At 41.1% G+C, this 25,406-nt stretch overlaps 1 protein-coding gene across 2 annotated transcripts in view; it reads left to right on the top strand.

Annotated features, from left to right (window-relative positions):
* Nucleotides 1-24,704, top strand: part of LOC113033280 (coronin-1C) — a 39,383-nt gene extending 14,679 nt beyond the window's left edge. For both annotated transcript variants that reach the window (XM_026186931.1, XM_026186933.1), the window contains 10 exons: nucleotides 5,004-5,200; nucleotides 15,918-16,040; nucleotides 17,778-17,907; nucleotides 18,013-18,194; nucleotides 19,534-19,653; nucleotides 19,994-20,098; nucleotides 20,216-20,361; nucleotides 20,564-20,621; nucleotides 20,750-20,992; nucleotides 22,122-24,704. In XM_026186931.1, coding sequence (XP_026042716.1) covers nucleotides 5,004-5,200; nucleotides 15,918-16,040; nucleotides 17,778-17,907; nucleotides 18,013-18,194; nucleotides 19,534-19,653; nucleotides 19,994-20,098; nucleotides 20,216-20,361; nucleotides 20,564-20,621; nucleotides 20,750-20,992; nucleotides 22,122-22,241 — 1,424 coding nt within the window. In that variant the 3' untranslated portion in view covers nucleotides 22,242-24,704. The remainder of the gene's footprint in view (nucleotides 1-5,003; nucleotides 5,201-15,917; nucleotides 16,041-17,777; nucleotides 17,908-18,012; nucleotides 18,195-19,533; nucleotides 19,654-19,993; nucleotides 20,099-20,215; nucleotides 20,362-20,563; nucleotides 20,622-20,749; nucleotides 20,993-22,121) is intronic.
* The last annotated feature ends 702 nt before the right edge of the window (nucleotides 24,705-25,406 follow it).

Here is a 25,406-nt window from a genome sequence, read left to right as displayed (position 1 = left end):
GATAAATCGGTTTCCGCACAGCAAAATAGCCCAGCACGGCAGTGTGGAGTGACCCTCAGTCTGAGGGCCCAATCTAGCACCGGCCCAAAGGAAAACCTTGGTTATAGAAACTCTGCTGTTCCTAAAGGTAGTATTGTCTGTTGTTTGATACTGGTTACACATGACTGGAATACTGTTCAATTGCTTAACAGTGTCAGATGTGAGTGCAGTTGAGGAATACAAACAAGGATGTTAAAATCTGTGTCACACTGGTGCTACTCCTGTTGGTAATTTCCTCGGGGTGTGGGCCCTCCTCCTGTCTCTGCACATCAGGCTCAGTGCTGCTGGCTCAGGAGGCAATAAGGTACATGGGTCTGCTTTCATCTTATTTGCCCAAAATATTTTTTTTTATTTATTTATTTTTTCTTGACTTGGGGCTGAATCAGTGAACTGTAACTCTCAGGAGGCTATCATTGAATACACACAGCATTTCTCCTGGGAGTGTCTCCGTATCACTAACGTATGACTGAAGCTGTCAGTCCAGTGCCAAGCCTTTACTGCCTGAACACACAGGCCCCGCTGATTTTACATGCCAGAGCCACTTAACACTAAATATCTGCAGTTTGAAGCTGTAATCAATTTAACTATTTAGAAGCTGTTATTTGAGAGTTCTTCTCTGTTTTTGTGTTAACTTTTGCAGTTTGAGCAAATAAGATGATCAATCTTTGAGTTTGAACACATTCAGCACCATGTGCGCTACCAAATGAGGAAAACTGGTGTGGTCATGGTTGCTTTATATGTGTATTTAGAACCAAGCAGATGACGGCGTTCTAAACAGACCTGACATAACAGATTTTCTGCTTTAATAAATGGCATGGCTGGATAACTTTTTCTTTTCAGTTCAGCTGTGACACTACTGCTGCTTTTCTGTCCTTCCTCTTGTCAACACCTGAGCTTGGCCCTGGTGACATTTCCCTTCAGTGAGATCCGAGACACTGGAATACGTACCTCTTTACACATTACACAAAACAACTGAGTAGAAATGCCAACCCCCTCCCCCCAAAACAACTGAAGAGGAATAATAGCAGTGAAAACATAACAAATAACTGGTGATTAACAGACTTGATGTATAAATCGTGTACATGAAGTATGCGACTTATTTGTCACACACATTGTCTTGTAACAAACTAGCACAAATGGCTGCCACACTTCTAATTATGGACTTACACTTTTGCTCCTATTTTCCTGTTGTTTAATGGCTCCCAGCTGAAGAGTTGTTTCCACTGACTGTTAATTAATTGATCACTAGAGAAAGTCTGGAGTTTGGAGCATTTCAATTTGAGTCAGAATGTAGTAAAAAACTACTGAGAGTCTTGTCTGCAGTGAGTATAGGAGGCTCAAAGTTCTTTCGAAACTGTGCCGTCTTCCTGATTAAATGTTGTTGGGACACGTCACTACCACACAACGTGGCCTATTCACCATGACCCAGTGTTGTATTATCAACTGCCACCCCACCCAGTCTGCTCGGACCTGCAGCGTGTACACTGTCCATCCCTCGTGATTAAGGTTGCATATCCAATCTAGAAAACAGTGGATCAGTCTGGTTTCATTAAGCATTAGTAGTGTAAACACTTCTTTCTCAAAATAGTTACATCACTTTTGAGTAGCTGGGCATTACATCAGTAATGTAATACTGGGCTTTTCTGCTGCTTGATTTGCTGATGACAGTGTGGCAAGGACTCTGGCTTCTGGTATTTCAAAACTTAGCTGCACCTGATTATCCTGATTGGTAGGCTTGCATTTTCAAACAAAAGAAACTCCACTTAAATCGTCCACCAGTTTACATTTAAGGTGAAGAATCAGCCCTAAGCTAATGCTTCACTTTGTATCAGCAATGCTTAAGTAATTCTTGAACTTTAGTGGTTTACCTTGACAGTGTTAGCATAGGTAAAACTCCAAAGACACCGCTGCATCTCATGTTTTGGAGTTTCCGATTGGTGTGGTTGTGTTGCAACATCTCCCTCTGCACAGTCTGGGACTCTTTGGGCCCCTGTACTGATCTGTCATTGAAATGGCTGTTAAAACCATCACAATCTTGCACGTCTTGACAGCTGCGAATACCAAAATGGCCTTTAGACTACATTGCAGGGACTGTTGGCGTGTGTCGTGAGGATTGTACTTACAAGAACAGACTAGCTGCAGTGTAACACGGGCCATGGCATGTGTAATTCTGTAGTGATCACAGGGAAATAACTGTTGGCCAAATAGCAAGTGAAACTAATCTCACATCTGAGGTGGTGCAAATAAAGCAGATTTGATGGATAAATTGCTGTTTATGTGGATGAGGCTTTAGTTTTGGCTGTGTCACTAAATGGAGCTCAGTCATGCTGTGTACCCATCAGTGGAGGTTTTCTTCGTTGCGTTGATTTGTGCAGAAGCAGGCTGCCCACCAGTATGTTGTATGGAGGGCAATTTATTTAAAATGAAATGACATTACAAGATTTTTTTTTTTTCAGGCTCACAGTGGATATTAAGCTTTTGTTATGCATGTAAGCATAATTGTACAGTACAAGCAACATGTCACTCACCACACCAAAACGATGCTTTTGACCCCCCCCCCCCCCCCCCAAAAAAAAAAACTCTATGCAGGAAACCCAAGTATGAATTCATTTTTGTGATCATGTACATGCTCAATCATCACCGCCACCACAAAAAAGCAAAAAAAAAAAAGTGAGTTTAAGCCCTCTCTAAACACCTGCTGTGCACTCTTTGTTCATTCCAATATTCATACCATATCCTGACCTCAAGCAGTCACGCCATCACGTCTGATTTGTCTAATTCATATGGTGCACACAGTTTATTTCCACTCATGTGTTTTTGATCTCTCTGCACAGAATAAAGTACAGTCAGTTTGACTTTAGAATATTTCCTTTAACTCCACAAAGAGAACATTTGATGACCTCCCCTGTACCCTTGACGATAAGTTTTGACATCTGAGTATATATCAATACAGATGGGGTTTGACGACCATATGAATGATTTCCGGGTTTTTCCAGGGTAGTCAGATAGGCACAAACCACCCTCACTAACTTCTGATGAACACCCAGTCATTTTGATCTTTAAGCAGGCTGAAATATGACAGAAACCGCTTGGTTGAGAGTTCAAGGGCACATGTAGGCTTTCATGTGATATGTGTTTTCATGTGTCAAGGGTTTCCTTGTATTTGTTAGAAGAGATGCATAAAAAAGGACAACGTTAAAATAATAATCAAATTATTCACCTGTAATTAAAAGAGCTACGGGCAAATAAAAGCGTGCAAATCTGCCTCATATTTTGGTGTCGTCAGCACATTTTCCTCCAGGGAGGCATCTGATTTCAGTTTCTACTGACATGCAGCTATGTGACAAACAAAGCTGTACAGGTATGCAAACAAGGCTTGCCTATCACAAGTTTTTCCTGTAAAGTGTTGACCCAGATTGCGATCGCCTTCCTGGAAAAACACCCCCCCCCCCCCCACCCCCCACCCCATTTTTTTATTTTTTTTTTTTCCTTCTCCATTTTTGACACACATGAAAAGTAATTATAGCTCATTATATAAGGTTTTGTGAAGTTGCAGAATAATTACCTTTGGTTATCTTTGAAGGACTTCAATGTAGTTGATCAGCTCTTTCCAGAACTAATCAAGTTTGAGTTTCCTACACCAATGCACTCCTGAACCAGATAAATGTAGGGAGGACTCCTCCCTGTTTTGAGCAAGATTACAATTTGAGATTAAAAATGTAATTCCATTTTTGAACAAATTAGCCTCTTTAGGTTTATAATAACTTATTCATTCTACTAGTTAATGACATTCTATACTTGTTTTACAATAGATAAGGGCTGTTCGGACACTCCCACTGCTCAACAGGACGAACTTCCTGCTTGTGTTGTGATCCTTGTCCTGTCGGAAACATGCCACACAAGTGTTTCTCGCTCATAGTCACTCTTTCCTCCTTGCTCGTTCACTCTCCTGCTCTCTCCCCGTCTCTCTTTCTCTCTCTGCACACAGTGGAAAACCTCCTTCAAAACATGTCTCACATCCTGTGCCATGCTTTAGTCGTGGTGATTCAGGCTTTGAAACTGTTCCCATGTCGAATATTAAAAAAATAGAATAAAGGAGTCCGAAACCCACCCAAGAGTGTTTGCCTATCTATAGGTTTTGGTAAGATTGGACCTCATTCAGTTGTTTGTCTGAAGTTGGATGGCTTTCCATTATCTTTGGAAGTGGTTTGTTATTGTAGGCAGAGCTGTGGAACTTGAAGCTTTTGAATGAGCATGTTTTCCAGAGTGCCTTTGTCTGCCAACAGATTGTTGTCTTGGTAAAGATTTTAGCTGAACCAGCCACAGAGTCTGTTTTTGTTTGGATTGGGTATGTCCTATTTTTCCCTCTTAGAAGTGGCTCTTTCTAAAAGTGTGCCACAGATACATGCTGTTAGTATGTCAGATGTTTAATGTTTGGCACAATGGAAGATTTAGGAGGCGCGACAGGGGTTACAGCTACCCACTGGAAATAGTTTGAAGTCTTTAAAATCTCATGAAACACATTCTGTTTCACAGTACCTTTTTGGAAGTGCTTACCTGACATTAGCGAAACCATGAAATCACACCATTGTATTTCACTGTAGCGTCCTCACATTATTTAAAAAAAGGTGATAAATCTGTCAATCTGAAACATGCATGTGACAAACTCCTCTTTCTGAGGACCAAATAGATACAAGGAGACTGTGCATAGCGACAACTTCAGACTTTTTATCAAATCTCTAATGTTCTCAGTCTGTAATCACAAATGTGCTGAACGTTTTCGTTGGGTGTCTCACCCTCTCGAGGCTTTCACTAGTTCACATACTCTACATTTGTGTTGGTGCATATTGCAGTTGCGGCTTGTGCAAACCTCTGCTGAAATGAATAGGTTCAACATCACAACGGCAACAGTGTGTCTTTAAATAAATGTGCTCTCTGCCTTTTTTTTTTTTTGTTTTCTGCAGATATGAGACGAGTTGTACGGCAGAGCAAATTCCGTCACGTCTTCGGCCAGGCGGTGAAGAATGACCAGTGCTACGATGATATCCGGGTCTCGAGGGTCACGTGGGACAGCGCCTTTTGTGCAGTGAACCCCAAGTTTGTCGCCCTAATTATTGAGGCCAGCGGTGGCGGAGCATTCCTCGTCCTCCCTCTGCACAAGGTGAGTTTATTATGTGTTGTGCGCCCTTTGGACTGGGCTGAGGTGTGCAAATGGAGTGAATTGAATGTGTAAGCATGGTTGCATCCACTTTTAAAAAATCGTATTCTTTATCATACTACATGATTTCAGTGCTCCCTGATTATATTTTGAGTAATATGAATATAAAGTTGAACTATAAACCTTTGGATTAATGTTTAACAGTGGGTTGTTTCACACAAGCCACGCAAGCACAATGCAAGCTACACGGTCTCCTGATCCTTGCCTCCATGTTGATGAGTTTTTGGATGTAAACAAATTAGCAGGGTACATGCCTCCCGTTTGTTTTTACCTTGTGTCATAATTAGGTCAGTTAAGGCGCAATAGAGGTCCAATGTCCTGGCATGTCCCACAAACCTCTTGGCTGCTGTTATGTTTGATAGTGGTGAATTGCTGCTTGCTTGTGTTTGTTTGTCAGCGTCAGGCAGTGGCCAAGTAGCAGGCCCTGACATAGAGTGACATAAGCACTGCAATGCTGTTGACAGATCTACCCTGGACCTGTAATTAGTGTACACCACTACACTGCCATGTCATATGAGCTAGCCCTGGCACTGGAGACTGGATCCTTAGGCCTGTCATCACACAGCTTAACACCTCTCAGCACCTCATTCAATACAAAGCTTGTACTGGAGGTGGGCTGCGAGCTCGAACCGGTTCACACTCCTCCTGGGTCCTCCTCTTTCTGTGTCTGTGTACTACTGAGCTTCCCTTTGCATGCCATGCTGCAGTACAGTAATGGTGTGTCTCCTGAACAAAGTCTACTTTCACTGCTGAATTTAAAAAAAAGTTTTCAGTGAGGTCTTTCTGTACAGCGAAAACCTCTAGGCAGTTTCCTCAATTGAGACTTTCAGATCTTCCCACGTATTTTCTTGTAACCCTGACAAACTAGTCCTTCAAATGTGAGTCTTTTCTTCATAGAGCAGCCCATGCTTTGAGGGCCTGGCGCTGAAAGGGGAATTCTGTTAGTTAAGATTTGTATGTATGCATGTTAAAGATACTTTGACATGTATTTGTGCCACCAAACCTGTTTTACAGATAACCATAATGGGAAAAGACAGTTATTAGAACCTACAACTAACATAAAGATTTAAGCTTCAATTATTTTATTTTTTTTCCTTTTAACTTCTATTTCAAGTCTTTATGACCTTACTATTCTCAAATGATTTTTTTTCTTTTTTCTGACAAAGCAGGTCCATCTGGAAATCTCAGTATAGCCTCAGCTGGCAATGCAGGTCTCAAAAGTGGGACAAGTCTGTTCTTGCAAATTGTATGACTAGACTGCAGAGCAGTGGATTGGTATTAAAGATTTGATCTCTGCACTTAACGCCATTGCTAAAAGACTACATGGGAAAAGCTATTTCTCAGTTATGAATGGATTACAAGTTTAAGTTTTGTGTAAATGAGCCTGTTTTTCTGTGTTCTCATTTATGCAGCTCTGCTTTGTGGATAAAACTCTTGAGTTACAGTTTTTTGGGTCTCATTCCACTTTTTTGCAAGGGTGCACATCCCCTCAGTGTCTTCAACCTCCCTCCCCTTTGGATTTCTAATTTGAGGGTGCATCTGTGCGGCTAACCCATCTGCCTGTGCTGTGTGGCTCCTAGTCTCTACGGGAAGCCAGCTGCTCTGGGCCTTTGTCCCAATGCTTACTCCCAGTACAGCCCTTTGTCATTACTCCACTTATGGGGGGGGGGGGGGTTCCGCAGCAGGGGTGCATCGGGGGGGTGCAGCAATATTTCTTTTGTCCTCAAATTGCTTTTTTGGGTATATAAAAAGCATCACCTAAAATTCAGATCTGTGACCTGACCTCGTGGGGGTGGCTCTTTTTTGTGACTCACTAGGTTGTGGGTTAGTGCGGCAGGCCGCCCTGACTCAGCACAGCCACGAGTATTGTTGCCTCTTCCTGAGAGAAAAATGAGATTTATAGAGAGGGGATCAGATGTCTAGCTTTGCACATGTCATTCCCTTCCCTCATGCTTTCAATCTGTCCCTTTCTCATTCTTAGCTGGATGCCTGCTAATTTATTCCCTGATTTCCATATGAAGGAAGTTGTAGAAGTGAATACAGCAGCTAGCTCGTAATTGGGAGAAAAAATCCTGGTGTCTCCTCTCTGGTCAACACGAACGAAGAGCGAAGGATGAGTGAATTGTTACTGTGGATTTAAATTTATAGTCCTTTAAATCGAAATCTGATTTGTTCATCCTATGATGGGAGTGTTATAAAAAAAATCCTGCTCAATAAACACTTTTACCCAGCAACACCTTTATGTTCTAAGCACTTTACAGAAATCAAATTTGGAGTGTGGGTTTTAAATCAATGGTACCATTCATTCACTCTGCTGAGCCTGTGCCTGTTAGTAATCCTTGGGCATTTCTACAGTGACACGTTATTTCTCCTCTGTCTAATATTCACTAGGTTTTACTGCCTTTGTAGCTGCTTCCTGTGTCTTTATGCAAAAATGCACTGGGTGTGCATGATATCCAGGGTCTTTCCCCACACTTTGGTCATTTTGCTTCTGCCTTTGCCGCTTCTGCCTCTCAGTCCTGCTGACTGCAGATTTTACCATATATGGTCATTCACTGCTCCCTGCCTGACAGGCTTCCAAGACCATTTCCTCCCTGCCCTGCCATTGGCTGCTTCGTGCAGTGTAAGTACACATGTGAATTCTGGGATAGGCCGAAATATGAAAAGCGGCCAAGATGAGAGAATTGGGTTGGAGTCAGATGTTGTTTCTGTCAATGAGTCACTCACTGTATCCAAGTGCCGTATTTAAATATTTTAATGTGATAATCAGTATTACTCCTGGCTTTTTTCTTGAAGTAGCAAATCTTTAAAGAAAATTTTTAGAAATAAATCTTTTTTTAGCTATTTATTTAGTTTGCAGCCATTTCTCATCTATCTACATCTGAATGCATTACCAACTTAACATATATATGCTCCAAGTATGTTTTAGCAGCTTTCAGCCAAAAGTGCAGAACTCTGTCACAGCATGTCCTCTGCTCATAATAGACGTGAGGAGAGTCCATCCCTCAGGGGGTGTAAAATATCTGTTTAGACGTACTAGAAGATAATGGAAGCTTTGATTTTTCATTTGAGTAATCTCTGTCACCAAAGATGCTGCAAAGATGTTGGCTGCAAAATATCTAATAATAAACTCTACACTATCTACAGGTATGCTTGCTTAATCTGTTCAGTGAAATACGGCTCTGGTTTACAGCCAGCTTTGCATTGTTCCTGGCCTATCATTCGGAGGTTGTAAATCTTGGGATAATGTAGCCGCCGTTGCTACTTACTCCTCAGCTGTTTATCTCTACCTTAGCTCCTCGCCTCAGCTTTATAGGCTGAGACTTGCAAAAGTGGAAATTTCCATGAAGCTCTTAGCACTGGACGGCATGCATGCAAGACCCTGTTAGTGGTGTGCATGTGTGAATCACATGTTGAGTTGCAAGGAGAGGAAGTGTGGTGTGCAGGCCTTGTGTGAATGAGAAGAATGTCCTCTTTTGCCTTCAGGGAATCTCGTTCATGCATTTTTCTTCTTCTTTTTTTTTTGTGTATGTTTCAGTGTTGTGCTTTGTATCCATCGGGTGTGATTCACCCTTATTTTCTGCAGCCTTACTTGTTGCTATGCAACCAGTTGTTTTCTAGGCCTCAGACATTCCTCTCAAAGGATTCAAATGTCTGTAGTGTAGTTATGGACATGTTAGGTATTCAGCAGTGAGCACAGTCGCTTGCTGCTCGTGTAGGCGTGGTTTATACTGGTGCAGTTTCTTGTTCCTCAAATGCTGACTTTTTTTTTTTTTTTTTATGCTGAGGTGTGGACAAGTTGCCTTATCACTGTACACTCCTCTGCTGAGGTGTTAAGGTCTTATACCTGCCTGAATACACAGGGCCTAAAGGTTGGGTTATTTACTGATCAAAGGTGCTGGGGTTTACTGGTAATGTACAATTTGAATAATCTGTTGACCTACACCCAAACCCAAACTGAACCAGAGGCTTTATGTTGTTGCTGAGATATGGTATTGGGTAGTATTTAAAACTGCCACGTGAAATGAGTTGGGTTCCTGCAGTATGACAGCAGGAAAGGGCCAGAGCACTGCTAGTTAGCAGATATAATTTTTTTTTTTTTTTTTTTAAAGCATGCCTTGTCTACTGTAAAAACGGCAATAAAGTGCAGAGTTCTCTAACACCTCAAATGCACAATTTCTAATTCACTGCTGTCTCTCATGAAGCAAATGGTGTAAAATAAATGATCTGCTTAACCAGTATAAAAGTTGTCATTCATATATGCAGTACTGAGCCAGAAGGCTAGCCACAAACTATAGAAAGCAGGCAGTTTCAGGGACTCTAAGCAGAGTGGAATGAGGAAATCGGCTGTAAAAAATAATTTTTAGAAGTAGAGGGTGTAGGTGGAGAAAATGTCCAGTCTATTGATTTTTTTTTTTCTTTCTTCTTCTTCTTCAAGCTTTCAAAGTTCACACTTGATTTAGCATTTGAATCAGTTGCAATAACCAATAAGCAGGCCATGGGATGATAAAGTGGTTAATGCTCTTGCTTCATGGCAGAAGTGCTCCCGGTAAAAACCTGCTGACCATCTGGGGGGTTTCTTTGTTGAGTCGGTATGTTCTCCGTGTGACTGTGTGAGCTCTGAGGTTACTTCTGCTTCCTCCCACCATCCAAAGAGTTGAATAGTATGTTTTTGATTCTATGTTGGCTGTAGGTGTTAATGTGAGCATGAATGTGTGTTAGCCCTGTGATTAGACTGGTGTCCTGTCCACAGTGTGCCTTGCCTCTTGCAAAGTGACCCCCAGAGTATTCTGACCCTGAATTGTATACACAGTAGAAAGGATTGGTGGATGGATAGTTGTATTGAGTCTTAAGGAATCTCTATTCACTCTTGCAACCAATAACAGAAGATTTGCAAGTAGCTGCAGTTTAATGTGGAAAGTTGAAAATGGCTTTTAAAGGTGGATGTATGTAGATAGATGTAGTGGAGGAATGAAAGTAGTAACGTATTAAAAATGTTCACAGCTTTTGTTTTATGCCTCCAGGTGGGGGAAAAACCACAAAACAATACATTTTCACAATATGAGACTTTTAAGATGCACACAATAGGTGTACTGCTATACACAGGCAATCCCACTGGTGCTTGTTAATTTCCCATGCTCACAATTACTGATGCCCTGCTTCATGCCAGCTGCGTTCCTGAACTTGTGTATCATGTCATCATAACTTTCTGCAGACTTGAGGCAAGCCGCTTGTGCTCGCTCTGCAGACCCTGAAATTCCTAATTGTGTATATCAGACACAAACACCATTAACACCTCAAAGGGTGTTACATTTGACACCCTAGCAGCCCACTTGCTCTCATTAGTCATACTCATAACAGAGCTGCTTGAGGCTGAGGTGTGGAATGTGAAGAACGCCTGGCTCTCTGGTCGAACTGTCGGCCTCTTCTGCCATGCCTGGGTTTTCGGGAGTTTAGTTGAAGTGTTATTGGGACTACAAATATCACAGTAGATTTGAGCATAAAGTATGGATTTAACTTATCCTGTTAGTAGAAAAATGATGAGATATAAACATCAGTTTGGTATTCGTGCTTCTGGTTCCATCTGAGAACTATTTCTTACTGTAACATGTCATCTGTAGTTAAAACCTCCACACCACAACAATGGATGACATTGACGCGATGTGTATCTGCACCTATGGCTTTTTGTGTTTATGTTTGATTCTTGTGAAGGAGTCTCTCTCGTGATTCATCTAGTGACATCACTCCTTGGCCAATCAGTGGCCTGCAGTCTGACATTATATTTTCAGCTCGACTCAGCTTGCTTGAAAGCCCAGTTCTGTAGATACTAACACGCACCTGTTACCAGGTACTACCATATAATGGAAAACACTAAAAACTGAGTAGAGTGGAGTTGAGCAGAGTAGGTGCTATTTATTAAAATAAATAAATAAAAATAGGCAAAATTCTCTCATAGAGCATAGGGGGTCATATTATGCTCAAGTGTGTGTTGTACAAATTAAGCCCTACTTAACAAATCAGTATGGCCCAAACACAGAGGGGTGCTCGGTCTGTGTGTATCTGTTTCTTCATAAAACACACTAAGACGAGGATCAGACGAGACTCGTAGGCTGTAAAACGGTTAGCACAGGCGGGAGGCGAAAGGGCAACGGAGACTAAAGGGGCTGACATGTTTATGGATTGATCCTTTTTGCTTAGCAGAACACAGGAGTCATAATATGCAACGAACATTGTAGTAAAGTTATTATCAGGATGTTGTAAGAAAAATCCTTTAAAATTGCTCAATTGATTCAAAATGCTGCAGCAAGAATACTGACAGGGACTAGAAGGAGAGAACATAGGTCTCCTATACTGGCTTCTCTTCATTGGCTTCCTGTTAAATCCAGAATGAAATTTAAAATCGTTCTCATCACATACAAGGTCTTGAATAATCAGACCAACATTTATTATTAACTTCAGAAGCGTAGGACAAGGAAACCAGAAGGTCTGACACAGTTTGTTAATTTTTTAGCTCTACATATTTGTTTTTGGACTCTACTCTAGTAGCCTTGCATGATTCCCTGTGCAGATAATCTTTGTTTATCTCTTATTGGGCCTTGATGCAGCCGCTCAGCTCATTCTTTCACTGAAACAAGCCCTTATGGCTGTTCTTCCTGTAAGGCCACCTGCCTTTAAGTCTGCTTTCTTCCCATTGTCTACCCCTCACTAACAGAACATAAAGTAGCTTGATGTTGCTGTTCAAACTGCTACCAGAGCTATGCTAAAAAAGAGTTTAGAGCGTTGGCTCTAGAGTTGGCTCACAGGGATTACTTGCAAGTATCCTGTTGTTTAATTTTGGCTATGTTTAATATGAGATTACCATTTTAAAGAGAAGCATGATGGGAAATGTGTGCTACAATTACTAATTTACTGTGTATTGTTTTCCAACTTGACACTACAGACATATGGACAATGTCTTCATGCCCTCTTTGGAATGCTATAGTACTAGAATAAGTGGAAATGCAAATGGCTCTGAACTGTTGGGTTATCTTATCTGTGTGATCGGTTTGTTCTTTTCCAAACTTGTTTATGCAGTTTCTGTTGAAACACCTGGTCATCAGTCCATGTCCTTCCTGCTTTACATCCTGTTCCTATTGCCTTTGGGAAGTCTTGTCCATGAATACATTTAACTGCGAGCTAATATACATTCGCATGTGATGAAATTATGTGCCCAGAAACATCCTGGCTCAATTGAATGTAAGTTACTAAACAAAGAAAGGTGTATATTTTCATAATGTAATGGTAGTGTTACGTGATATAAGCTGGTAGCTCACAGAAACCTATTGACAGTAGTGTCAAAGTCAGCTTATTGTACACTAGGCTTCAGGGTGGATTTGAGGGTGTGTTCAGTAGGGCAAGGTTCTGGCACGATCTTGTGATTTTTTTTTTTTTTTTCTTATTACATGTACACACACACAGAGATCATTGTCACATAAACCAGACTTTGATCACTAAACTTGGAGTGTGTGTCACAGCCCAGCTTTGTGTCAGGTGACAGCATTGGTACAAGCGTGGTATATTTCACGTAGCACAGGGACACTGCAGGTCTGGACTGGCCCAGAAGACACTTGCATCAATGTGGACCTCTTAAATGAGTCATGTTATTAAAAGTATGCAATAACAGCAAGGTTGAAGTGCCATCTCATTGCCTGTGTGAGTTTAAGGGTTCATAGTGGTTATAATTAGTTTATAAAAACAAAATCTGTTTGCTATGAATCAGAAGTAAAATGTTTATATTTAAAAGCTTTAAATACATTAATTGTTTGGCTATAAAGTCTGTCATGTACAATTTGCAGTCTACTTTAATGCCTCAGTGGTCCTGACTCTTGCAGCCAGCACTCACTGACTCATTACAGAATATACGGTTCTTGGATTTAGTAGCTCGTGTCAAGCCATTCAGAATAGCTGTGGGCAGTGAGGGACTCCTTGTATTATACGAGCCATGATGCTTTAAATAGGCCTGCAGCAGAGGGACTATTTCCACAGTGGGTGACATCATTTCTATGGCTCTGCAGTGGCACAAGGGAGTCAGCACAGACTAGGGTGTGTCACCCAAGCTTTAGAGCATAGGTCACCTCACCATGCAGAGAGATCACCTGGCTCTCTGGACTCATAGGGTTTAGAGGTGAAATCCATCTGCAGTATGACTTTAAGGATGTGCAAGTGCATACATTAGAAATTCATTTGTAACCTTATAGTCAGAATTGCGTGAGCAGATTATATAAAGAGCTTAGTAATGTTTGATCTGGGGCTACTATTTAAAAGTAAATCGCTGCACTGAATCTCTGGCATGTTTCTACTGTCTACTGACGTCACTACTAGAAACTTTCCTTAATTACTATGGGTGGTCCAGCAGGAGCTAAATCTAATCAGTTTGTTTTAGACACAAACTCAGATTGCGGTAAAACCCAAGTGTTTTTGTTTTTGTTTTGGTTTTGTTTGTTTTTTTGGCTATGGAGATGTTATAAATCAAGGCTGGCTTTAAGCAGTTTAATTTTATTTTTCATGCTTAAATTGTTTTATTGAGCCATGTAATGTGACTTGATATCTTAAATTTGATTTCAGTGATGCTGAACTAGTTTGTTTTTCGATTCTTCCATTAAAAGAAATCTCTGACTCCGCACAGTTAATCTTGTTCTTTGTATTTTCTCACCAAACTGTAATTAACCGTACACAAGGATGGTTAAGTGTTACCTTTAAATGCATTTGTTTTGGGGGGTTTCCCCACTCTGCAAATTTAAAAAATTGAAATTGTTTTATTGGGTCTGAAGTTTTTGTTTGTTTGTTTAAATTCATAATTGCTCTGGTAGGCTGCCTTCACTGCAAATGTACATATAACTCATTTCAGCCAGCATTAGTCATTAACTAATTAATTTATATACATACATACATACTAGGGGTGCAACGATATTCGTATCGATATTGAACCGTTCGATACAGTGCTTTCGGTTCGGTACGCATATGTATCGAACAATACAACATTTGTAATTTATTTTATCAACTTTCCTTCTGACGATGCTGTCTGTGTGGAGCGCTCAGTGAATCTGCGTTCGACTACTCCGCCTAGGGTCGACAGTGCAGCCTAGGCGGAGTAGTCGAACGCAGATTCACTGAGCGCTCCACACAGACAGCATCGTCAGAAGGAAGAGCGCAGGGCACCTCCCCCACCCTCATTCAGATCTGGCGTTTGGAATTATTTTGGTTTTCATGTGACGTATGACCCTGAAGGTAAGCGAGTCATGGACTAAAGTAAAACAGTATGTTGGATGTGCCATGCAATGCTCAATTACATTGGTGGGAACTAATGTGTTAGCGCAGTTAGCTCGTTAACGTGTTGGCCGTCTAGCCCCATGCACGGGGCGATCGGCGGTAGCTCGTTAACGGAGATTTGCCGTGTTGTGGCGTTAAGGTCATTTCAACGAGATTAACCTGAAAGCACTAGTGGGAACACAACGAATATGACTGCACATTTACGCCGACATCATCCTAGTGCAAAGACAAAAACAACAAGCATGCTACTAACTTTAGCCGAGTCATTTAGACAGCTGTTAGCACATGAATCTCCTTATGCTGCTGAGAATATAGCCCAGAAGAAGCGGATAGTATAGCTTTTATTTTGGAAAAGAGAGTTTATTACAGAGAAATGTCTCTTTCCAAAATAAAAGCTATACTATCCGCTTCTTCTGGGCTATATTCTCAGCAGCATAAGGAGAATCATGTGCTAACAGCTGTCTAAATGACTCGGCTAAAGTTAGTAGCATGCTTGTTGTTTTTGTCTTTGCACTAGGATGATGTCGGCGTAAATGTGCAGTCATATTCGTTGTGTTCCCACTAGTGCTTTCAGGTTAATCTCGTTGAAATGACCTTAATGCCACAACACGGCAAATCTCCGTTAACGAGCTACCGCCGATCGCCCCGTGCATGGGGCTAGACGGCCAACACGTTAACGAGCTAACTGCGCTAACACACTAGTTCCCACCCATGTAATTGAGCATTGCATGGCACATCCAACATACTGTTTTACTTTAGTCCATGACTCGCTTACCTTCAGGGTCATACGTCACATGAAAACCAAAATAATTCCAAACGCCAGATCTGAATGAGAGTGGGGGAGGTGCCCTGCGCTCTTCCTTCTGACTATGCTGTCTGTGTGGAGCGCTCAGTGAATCTGCGTTCGACTACTCCGCCTAGGCTGCACTGTCGACCCTAGGCGGAGTAGTCGAACGCAGATTCACTGAGCGCTCCACACAGACAGCATCGTCAGAAGGAAAGTTGATAAAATAAATTACAAATGTTGTATTGTTCGATACATATGCGTACCGAACCGAAAGCACTGTATCGAACGGTTCAATATCGATACGAATATCGTTGCACCCCTAATACATACATACATACATACATACATACATACATACATACATACATACATACATGCACAAGATAAATCCAAAGTACTTTTTAGATTGGAGTTTGTGTGATCTATGAGCTGCTTTTTGCAGGTAGGATTTAGGATCATCCTGTAATTGTCCTGTTTCAAAACACACTCGCTCCTCCAGCATGGATAATGTTCTCTAGACTGAGACTAATCTTATTACTCTGTTGTTTATCTGTGTTTTTACAGACGGGCCGCATTGATAAATCCTACCCCACAGTGTGTGGTCACACAGGCCCTGTGTTGGACATTGACTGGTGCCCCCACAATGACCAGGTCATTGCCAGCGGCTCAGAGGACTGCACCGTGATGGTAAGGCTCGCCTCACCCATCACACCCAAACTCAAACCTCCTCGGGTCAACAGGAGCATACATTCTTTAGATCATAAGAGGCAAGAGTCTACATGCTCTTATTGCGAAAGGCAATGCTGCGGTTACTCATGAATGGTTGCAGGCCTCACCCTCTGGATTAGATTAAGCTCAAATATGTGTTGTAGGAATCAGAGCTGGGGAATGATTTAGCTATTTATTGAGCTGAGGTCACTGACTTTTTTCAGGCTGCTGTTTTACTTTTCTCCATATGTCCTTATTTGGTATATAATAGGCTGGGATAGGCTTTCAGCCTGTTTAGATGGCAGCCACTTCCTCACCTGAAAGGCCTGACTTCCTGTTAATCCCATGCTAAATCAAGGCAGTATTTATTTGGTTTGTTTTGCAGAAGTGTGAGCCATGAAGAGAGGAACTATTGCTGGTTCCTCTCTTCATATCATAGAACATGTGACGGTAAATTTCACAACCTAAATAGACTCTCAGTGATGTTTAGTTTAGATTTGGTAAGAGTGGGTTGGCTGGTGTACACAGCAGGCCTGTAAAGTAGGACTATAACGTAGGCAGGGCATAAAACGTTTATTGTAGATTAAGGAATAGATTTTGTTATCACAGAGTACACACTGGACATCAACGAAGCTAATTTAATGTTAAAATGTGCTGGAGTGGCCTTTATTTTCTTTTTAAAATGCTGCATTAGGCGTACCCATTCTATTCCTCTGAAAGGACAACCTTTACAGGATGCCTGTGCCAGGCACCGAGCACTAAAGAATGTAAGGAAAAAATTTAACCTCAAATTCTTTTCATGCAGCAGTGTTATGACAAAGTAGATCAGATGAATCAACGTAATCATGTTATAAATAGTGTTAGTGAATAGTAACCAATCAGTACTTGACATCCTGAAGTCTAAAATAGCTGGTTTTGAGGTGGGGTAATAATGTTGCATTTTTCTGCACATCTCTTAAAATTTGAGTTGGGTTTGGCACTGCTGAAGGTCCCGGCTTTCAACCCATCTGGTTTTGAACATGTGAAGTTTCCATGTTCTTCCAGGGTTTGTGTGGGTTTCCTTTGGTCGGTGTTATTTCTCCTGACACCAAAAACATGTTGGCTTAATTCTCTCGTCATTGTTCCCTAAACCATGGCAATGGGTTACATCTGGAGTTAGTTCCCTATGCTCTACAGTGGCTAGCCACTGCTCCTGATAACTCCAGGTGTTGTGCCAAAAAGTGATCGTCTGCCAGAAAGTGATTGCCACCTGCAGGAGTGTGCGCAGCTACTTAAAGCTGTAGCGCCCAGATTACTTACATAGACAGCTACTTCCATGCAACTGATATAAGGTGCGGTAAGCTGAAGACAGCTTCAACCGTCTGTTTGTTGAACAATAGTAATGCGACTGCACCGCATTTTCTTGTTAGTAACGGTAACGGCGTTGTAACAATAGAAATAGTAATTAGTTGGATTACTTGATACTGAAGAAAAGTATATTTTGCTAAGTCTAACTGTGTGTATCAGTCAGTAAGGAACATGCTGTGAATTCTTAGTGATTGCTGCCCCCCTCTGGTTCCTTTTTGTAATTACAGTTTAGATCCAGTAATCATTTTAATTGCTAGACTGTGTTCAGCATAATCATCATGAAATCCTTTAGAATATATATATTTTTTTCATACTTCAGAGAATTTTTACTGTCTGCTCTCAGTTTCTGACTTCCTGGTCTCTTTACAGGTGTGGCAGATTCCGGAGAATGGCCTAGTCACTTCCATGTCTGAGCCAGTGGTGATATTGGAGGGCCACTCCAAGCGTGTGGGCATCATCACATGGCATCCAACAGCACGAAACATCCTCCTTAGTGCAGGTATGAGCTCTGGCAGTGTTTCCAAATCTATAAAACAATGCTGCCTTCAAAACTTGATGATCAGATTGAACACAAACCTCACCATTACCTTTTATCTGTCACCAGGTTGTGATAACCAGATAATCATCTGGAATGTGGGCACCGGCGAGGCCATGATCAACCTGGAGGACATGCATCCTGATGTCATTTACAATGTGTGCTGGAACCGCAATGGAAGCCTTATCTGCACTTCCTGCAAGGACAAGTCCATCCGGGTTATTGACCCCCGCAAGCAGGAGATTGTTGGAGTAAGTAGTTTGCAAATAAATTGTCATATTTTCTGTTTTTATATTGAACTGTATCTGAAATATTTAAAAGGTAAATATGAATTCAGGTGCAGGGATTTTTGATTTGGAAGTAGAGAGACTAGTAAGCCCTGGTATGGTAACATTGTTCCCTTAAAATTGTTGTTAGCTGTGAGTCTGAATTATGAATTACCAGTTTTAGTTTGGATTCAGACCAAGGACTGTCATGGGAAACAGTAATTTGCTACCAAGGTGTTGTAAAAATTTACACAATGTGCCTTGGCTGCTGTAAGCACCTGAGAAAATAGGGCAGTAACAGCACCTAAAGTTTAATAACAAGTACAGATGCATTCAAATTTTGCTGTGAATGTCGGAGCGGAAAAAAGACAGAGTGCAGCCAGAATTGCATTTGAGTTAGTTTATCAGGTTAATGATATAACATAGACCTCCAAAAACCAGAATGCAAGAAGTGTCGGAAAGTGGTTTGTTTTTTGTTTTGGTTTGTTTTTGTTAAATAAGAGGTTATGTTTAAATGCGTTAACTTGATTGATAGTGTTGTAGAATTGAAGTGGTATTTGCTTGTATCATCGTCAGCCTCTTAGATTTCTGGTATTGTGACATCCCTGTTGATGCTGGGTCAGGCTTCCCTTTGATCTCACAGCAGTTTCAGTTCTTTGTGGTGTGGATTGGGCAAGATGCTGAAATCCTCCCTTTGAGATTGTGCTCCAGTGTTGACATGATTGCATTACGTTATTCTGACAGCTTCTGATTTAATGCTTTGATTCTTCTGTTCCGTACATTCCAAACATGCTCTGTTGGAATCATACGAAATCTTTCCTTGTCCCTAAAAGCCAAGGATTCATCCTGGGATTTGTAGATTCATGGAGTTTATAACCAAAGCCTGAGCCTTCCTTGGCAGAACTAAAGCGGAGAAACATCACACCAAACCATGTTTTTCCCAATCTTCAGCTGCTCACATCGAATCAGTGCAGAACTGTGCTTAGTGGAGTTTTGTTTAAGCTGTTCTAATGAAACTTTGGAGGCTGTTGTGGTGAAAATCCCATCAGTATCAGAAATGCTGAATATTTCTGATGCATTCATGCCACATTTAAAATCACCCATACCAGAATTTTCCTTTCATAAAACATCAAAAATCTTCATTCAGACTTGTGTTCTGCGTATTATTTCACTTCTGCCTGATGGTTGTCTGATTAAATGATCACACCAGTAAGCAGGTTTATGAGTGTTCCTACCTCTGACCTCAGCAGAAACAAACATGATGAACTGCAGATAAGGCAGTAACACGGACTCGCAGGGCTAACCATTAACCTCTATTTCACAGGAGAAAGAGAAAGCCCACGAGGGCGCTCGCCCCATGAGGGCCATTTTCCTTAGTGATGGAAACATCCTCACTACTGGCTTCAGTCGCATGAGTGAGAGGCAGCTGGCTCTCTGGAATACGGTAAGCTGCTTCACAATAACTAATGATGAAATGCAGAGTGGTGTATGAACACAATGTGAGTGGGTGAAGAAGAAATGCTCAGTGCATCATGGGAATCCCCCATTCGCATGATTAAAGGAGGGTTCAGGGTCGCCCGATCACTATAAGGTTTGTTACTGATCATTGCTGTTGTAATGATAAACTTGTGTGAGTTATAAGGGCTTCAGAGTTGATTAAAGATCTATTTCCACACCTGTAGCACTTCAGTTTGCCTCATTATGGACTTGGTATGTAAAGCTGTGTTTTAATGTTTTTGAACAGTATTGCCTCAAATTAATCTTTCTTCTGTTTTTGTTTTAAGCAAAACTTGGAGGAGCCAATGACTGTCAATGAGATGGACACCAGTAATGGAGTGCTTCTGCCCTTCTATGACCCAGACACCAATGTCGTTTACCTCTGTGGAAAGGTGCGTTTCCTTCTAAGCACCCAATAATCAAATCAAGCATTGTTCTAACACAAAGCTTAATGTCTCAATTTAAATGTGCACACATTAGAAATAAAACACTTGTTTATATCCTGATAGGGAGACAGCAGCATCCGTTACTTTGAAATCACAGACGAGGCTCCCTATGTTCACTTTCTGAACACCTTTGCCAGCAAGGAGCCCCAGAGGGGTATGGGCTACATGCCAAAGAGGGGCCTCGATGTCAATAAGTGTGAAATTGCAAGGTAACCCAAGACTGGTCCTAAATCATCATCTCTGAAACCAGAAATTGTTTTGATTTTATTCCATCATCTCTAATGTGGAGTTCATTGATTGACCACTAGGAGGCAAACTGTAACCGTTATGCAACAATCCACAGGAAACTGCTGTTTTTATTGTGTAATGATGTATTGAACTGTGAGTAACACCAGGCTTTTTATGTTGCAGGTTCTATAAACTGCATGAAAGAAAGTGTGAGCCTATTGTGATGACTGTGCCTAGAAAGGTGAGTACTCGCCCTAACATGCTACTTTGCAGCAGCTTTTAGACCTCTAATCTACTCTTTAAATCACAAGCACCACATTCACAAGTTCTCTTTTCCTCACAACTTATTGCTCTATTCTCTCCCGTCAGTCGGACCTGTTCCAGGACGACTTGTACCCAGACACAGCTGGTCCAGATCCTGCTTTGGAGGCTGAGGAGTGGTTTGATGGTAAGAATGGAGACCCCATTCTCATCTCTCTGAAGAATGGCTACGTCCCGGGCAAGAACCGTGAATTCAAAGTGGTCAAAAAGAACATGTTGGACAACAAGGTCACCAAGAACTCAGAGAAGTCGAGCTCTTCCAACAAGTCCTCCCACCCAGCTCCATCAATTGTGAGTGTTTGCTTTCATCAGTGTGTCCAGTTAAAACCGGTTTAACAGTACGTTGTCACTCAGTCTCAGACGTGTAGTGTTGAGGAGTAAGGTCGTTTTTTTTAACAGTTATTTATTTTGCATGATTAGATTAAACAGTAGATTGAGATGCCTTATTTCACAGTCTTACACTGTATATGTTGAGGTCCCTGCATGTAGGTCATGCTATGCCACTGTCTCATCTCCTTGCAGGTGGCTGTCTGGGGCTCCTAGCGTTACATTTTTTTTTTTTTTTTATTAGTCATGGCAGATTGCTGCCAAACTTAGATGAGGTGGTTTGTAAATGTTACTCGTCCCACTCTGGCGCATAGAGGGAGAGGTCTTCTGCTGCTCTGGGCCCCTGCTCCTGGGCGTCCAGCAGCACCTCACCCACAACACAGCCTTGGTCCCAGCCCATGTGTCTCTGTGAAGGTCTGCTCTGTAATCATAGCCCACTGGGCTCCAGTGGTGTTGAAAGATGTTAACCCTCAGACTGCCAGATCCTACCACACTTGATTTAAAACAAAACTTGGGATGTTGTCCCAAAGGGCCTTACATGTAGCACAGATTAGAGAGTAGTCTGCTTTAAGGTCATTCTTGCTAGGGGAAATGAAGCTTTTGTCTTAAGGACACTTGACTTAAAGCTGTCAGATTATGACAAAAAAAAGAGAAAGAAAATTAATAACCAGCAATTTTGGTCAGTGTAGATCAAGATGAACATTTTAACTTGAGCAGTAAATAATGGATTCATCAAACTTTAATAATGAAGAAACTTGTCTCTTTAAGTAAATTGATTGATCTTAAGGTAAAAGTTGAATTTAAATAAACTAAACCTGCCACAATCTGTTAGGGAGTGGATTTAACTAGACTCTCACTCCTTGTGAATCCATCTTTCTATGATCTGCCCTATTCATCGGTGCAGTCATTAAGTTCAGTGTGTGCAAAACCAGCTTAAAATTCCTAGAAGTTTCTTTGACCCACGGATTTCAAGGCGTACTACTAAGGGACTCACCTTAGGTTTACCTCATTTTAAAAGTGACTGTAGCTGTATTTTCATAAAGATGGTTAAAAGCCCATTAAGTCTCACTTTTGTTTCTCGTATCTCTCACAGAAATCTGAAGCCAAGCTGGAGGAGATCTTGAAAGAAATCAAGTCCCTCAAGGACATGATCAGCAGTCAAGAAAAGCGACTCGTCCAACTTGAAGAGCAGATGTCCAAACTTGCTATTTAAGGACCCTTTTGCCCAACCCGCTACAATTCAGGACGCTCCACTGGCTGGGGGTGGGGGTGGGCGGGAACACTCACTGCCTATCTCAATGACAGTGTTTCGTCTGCCTAGCAAAGATCCCTAGCAACATTCCAGATGAACTTTTTCTTAGCCAGCTCCCAACCCTCAGTTTAAAACAGGTGGAATAAGAAGAACATGTGGCAGATTTAGTAGAAAATACTTTCTTTTTGGTGGCAAAGGACTTTTCCTTTTATTCTGTGGCAGTCTTTTTTTTTTTTTTTTTAAATTGTGTCTACTTGTATAAAAAGATCTTACATAATTCTTTGCATTTTAGAATAATGATCAAGAAAACCATGTCAACAGCCCCCCACCCCCAATTTATCATTGTATAGCATCATGTTTTATAAGTAGGCCTCAGTGTTTGGTGTTTGCCCTTCTCCAAAATTAAGACATTGCCAAATCTGGACTTTTGTTTACACTTCCTTAGCAGTATTTTTTTAAAGTACAGAAACAAAATCAGTGATGCACTATGAAATTAAAATAATTTAATTGGATGGTTCTGAAAGAGAGACTGACAGATTAAATTTGTAGTTAAAATACATTGCAGGTTGCCACAGCGGACACCAAACACTCAGACACAACCTTAAGTGACTAATTCTTGCTGTCTCTGTTGAAGCTGCAGAAATCCACACTTCGCCTCTGCTGTTTCCTTTCATTCCTGTCGCTTTTCCATCATTCCGACTGTGGACGTAATAGTCCAAGTAAACATGCATTCCTTTCTACCTTGCTTTACCAACATGCACTCTGCACTTATTCAAGAAAGTGACACATTCCACAATTCCTATTGGCTGTTCTTGGTATGAGGGGGGGGGAAACACACTCACTGCGGTGACTCGGTCGCACTGCTTAGTTGTTGGGATTCTTTATGTGGTGCTCATGGAAAGACGAGCTTTTGCATTTTCATTCTTTCTGCGAGGAAAAACTCCAACCCGATTGTTTGGTTATCCATGTGCTTGCTCAGCACATCACTGTAGTCAAGTGCAGTTGGCTCATTTTTTTTTGTCACTGCTCTTTTGTTTGCTTTGCCATCTGATGTCTGCGTTTTCTGTACAAGCACAAAAGAAAGTTTTCTAAAATGACATCAAATAATCCCGCAGCTACTTGACTGCTTTTAAACATGTGATGTTAAAGCTGGCTAGACCTCAAAGGCCTAATCTGGGTCCTCATGTCTCTGGCCTTTTAGGTACCAGCCACTGTAGACTTTCCACTACAGAGTTTTCCTTTTAATTTAGAAGAAGTAAGTAGTTGGGTTATTGCTTCAATGTTCAATTAAATCCTGTTTCTTGTTCCAGCTGTTTCTACATCCCTCTTAGCACTTCCACATCTTGGCTATTTCTCAGATGCTCCAATTTAGTGCAGTCAAATTTGAAAATGGATCATATTTTTCAACCTGAGTTGTTGTTTTTTTTGTTGTTGTTTTTTTTAAAGATTGTTTCCCTGTGGGAAGCTGAGACGGGTAATGGTTCAATCTGTTGTTTGCCTTTAATAAATGTTACCACTGTAAAGACCTGAAAGTGCCATAGAGGTGACCCTGGAAGTGTTTTATTATTTTTGGTTTCTTTGTAGGTCGACTGTTCTGTGAGTAGTTTTGTGGAATAAATGGAGGCGAGGTGGCTGGAGTTTAAACCCACTTTGAGGTGCTATACTCAGTACAAAATTCAAAGGACTCAGTTTCTTACGTATTGTGTGACATCATGAAGTCCTGCCAGTCCATAATAAAGTTCACCAGGCAGCATTACTTTGTCAGGGTTTGTCAAACACATTGTGCCCCTGACGCTGTGACACTTTCCTCTGGGGTACAAGCTTAAAATGTAAAATGATGTAAAACCAGGAATCTGTTAGCTGAGTCGTCAATAATCTGAGAATATTAGTGACAGGAAATGTAGAGTGTGATGCATGTTTGGCTGACACTGGTCATACTGCCATATCTTTTATATGAGACTGCCACTCTCTGGGTTAGCACTGTTGGCACAAGAGCGGAGTTTTGAGGAGTAGTAGCTTATAGAGATCCAAAGGGACACTGTAGGTGGAAAAATAAAAAATGTGTTGAAAGATAGATGTATGTTTGTAATTGAGGTCTAGAAAATGAGTGAGAACTGTGTAAATAACGTGACCATATCTATTTTTTTCCTCCCCATTTCTTTTGTTTTGTGGATGTGCTGAAGAGGGTATTTGTGTGGGAGGTGGATTTTTAAACATTCCCCCTGTTTGTTCCTTGCACCTTGCCATCATGAGAAAAGCAGAACCTCCGTTACGTCGGAGGTTATCAAGAAAGAAAATCTGATGAAAAATGAACCAGGATGAAAGCCTCGTGTGGAGGTCTGCTCAGCATTTTTGTTCATTATTCTTGCTTCAAATATCAAACCATTGATTATAAGAAAAATTAATAAAGAATTTTTAAAATGAGTTCACTGTTCAGTTGTTAATTAACAAATACACCAATTAATGATCAATATGACACTCACTGGACACTTTATTAGGTACTACTGTATGACACACACACACAGAGTCAACATGCATTCCCAAAAGTCTTGAGTTATTTCTCATTTCTTTGTGTGGCTTGAAAATAGTAGCAGTGGGGGTTTTTTTTTTATCATTTGAATAAAGTAAAAGTCAATTCTGAGTTCATACAGTTCTAACAAGCTTGAAACTCAATACTTGGTATGAGCCATCCTTAAGATGGACCAACTGAAGGGAAAAATCTTCTCTCACGTCTTGTCAGGTCTTTGCTAGATTTTTTTTTTCTTCTGTTTCTTAATCACATAGATGTGTGCAGGTTTTGGCCAACAGTTCTCTGGGAATCCCCTTGTTGGTGCAAACATGCTAGTTTGTGCCTGTCACACTTTAATCTTTACCATTTTCTACAGATTCAACTTAACAAATAGTTACTACCAGCCTCTTATAACACCTACTTTATTCCAAAGTGGCTAAATATAGAACTTGGTTCTTTGTTTGTTATGTGCAGACACAACACTGGTGCCTTTTTTTAATGCATGGATGATTCATGGGTCAGGGTTAAGTGGCTTAAAAAAAAGAAAAACATTCCTGTGAAAATGGACGGGTACAAGAACTGGACTGAAAATGAATGAAAAAGCAGCCAATGTCCAA

This window comes from Astatotilapia calliptera, chromosome 12 (genome assembly GCF_900246225.1).
Source record: "Astatotilapia calliptera chromosome 12, fAstCal1.2, whole genome shotgun sequence".
Classification (NCBI taxonomy): Eukaryota; Metazoa; Chordata; class Actinopteri; order Cichliformes; family Cichlidae; genus Astatotilapia; species Astatotilapia calliptera.
The sequence above is the reverse complement of the archived record's forward strand: the minus strand, read 5'-3'. Positions and strand labels throughout refer to the sequence as shown.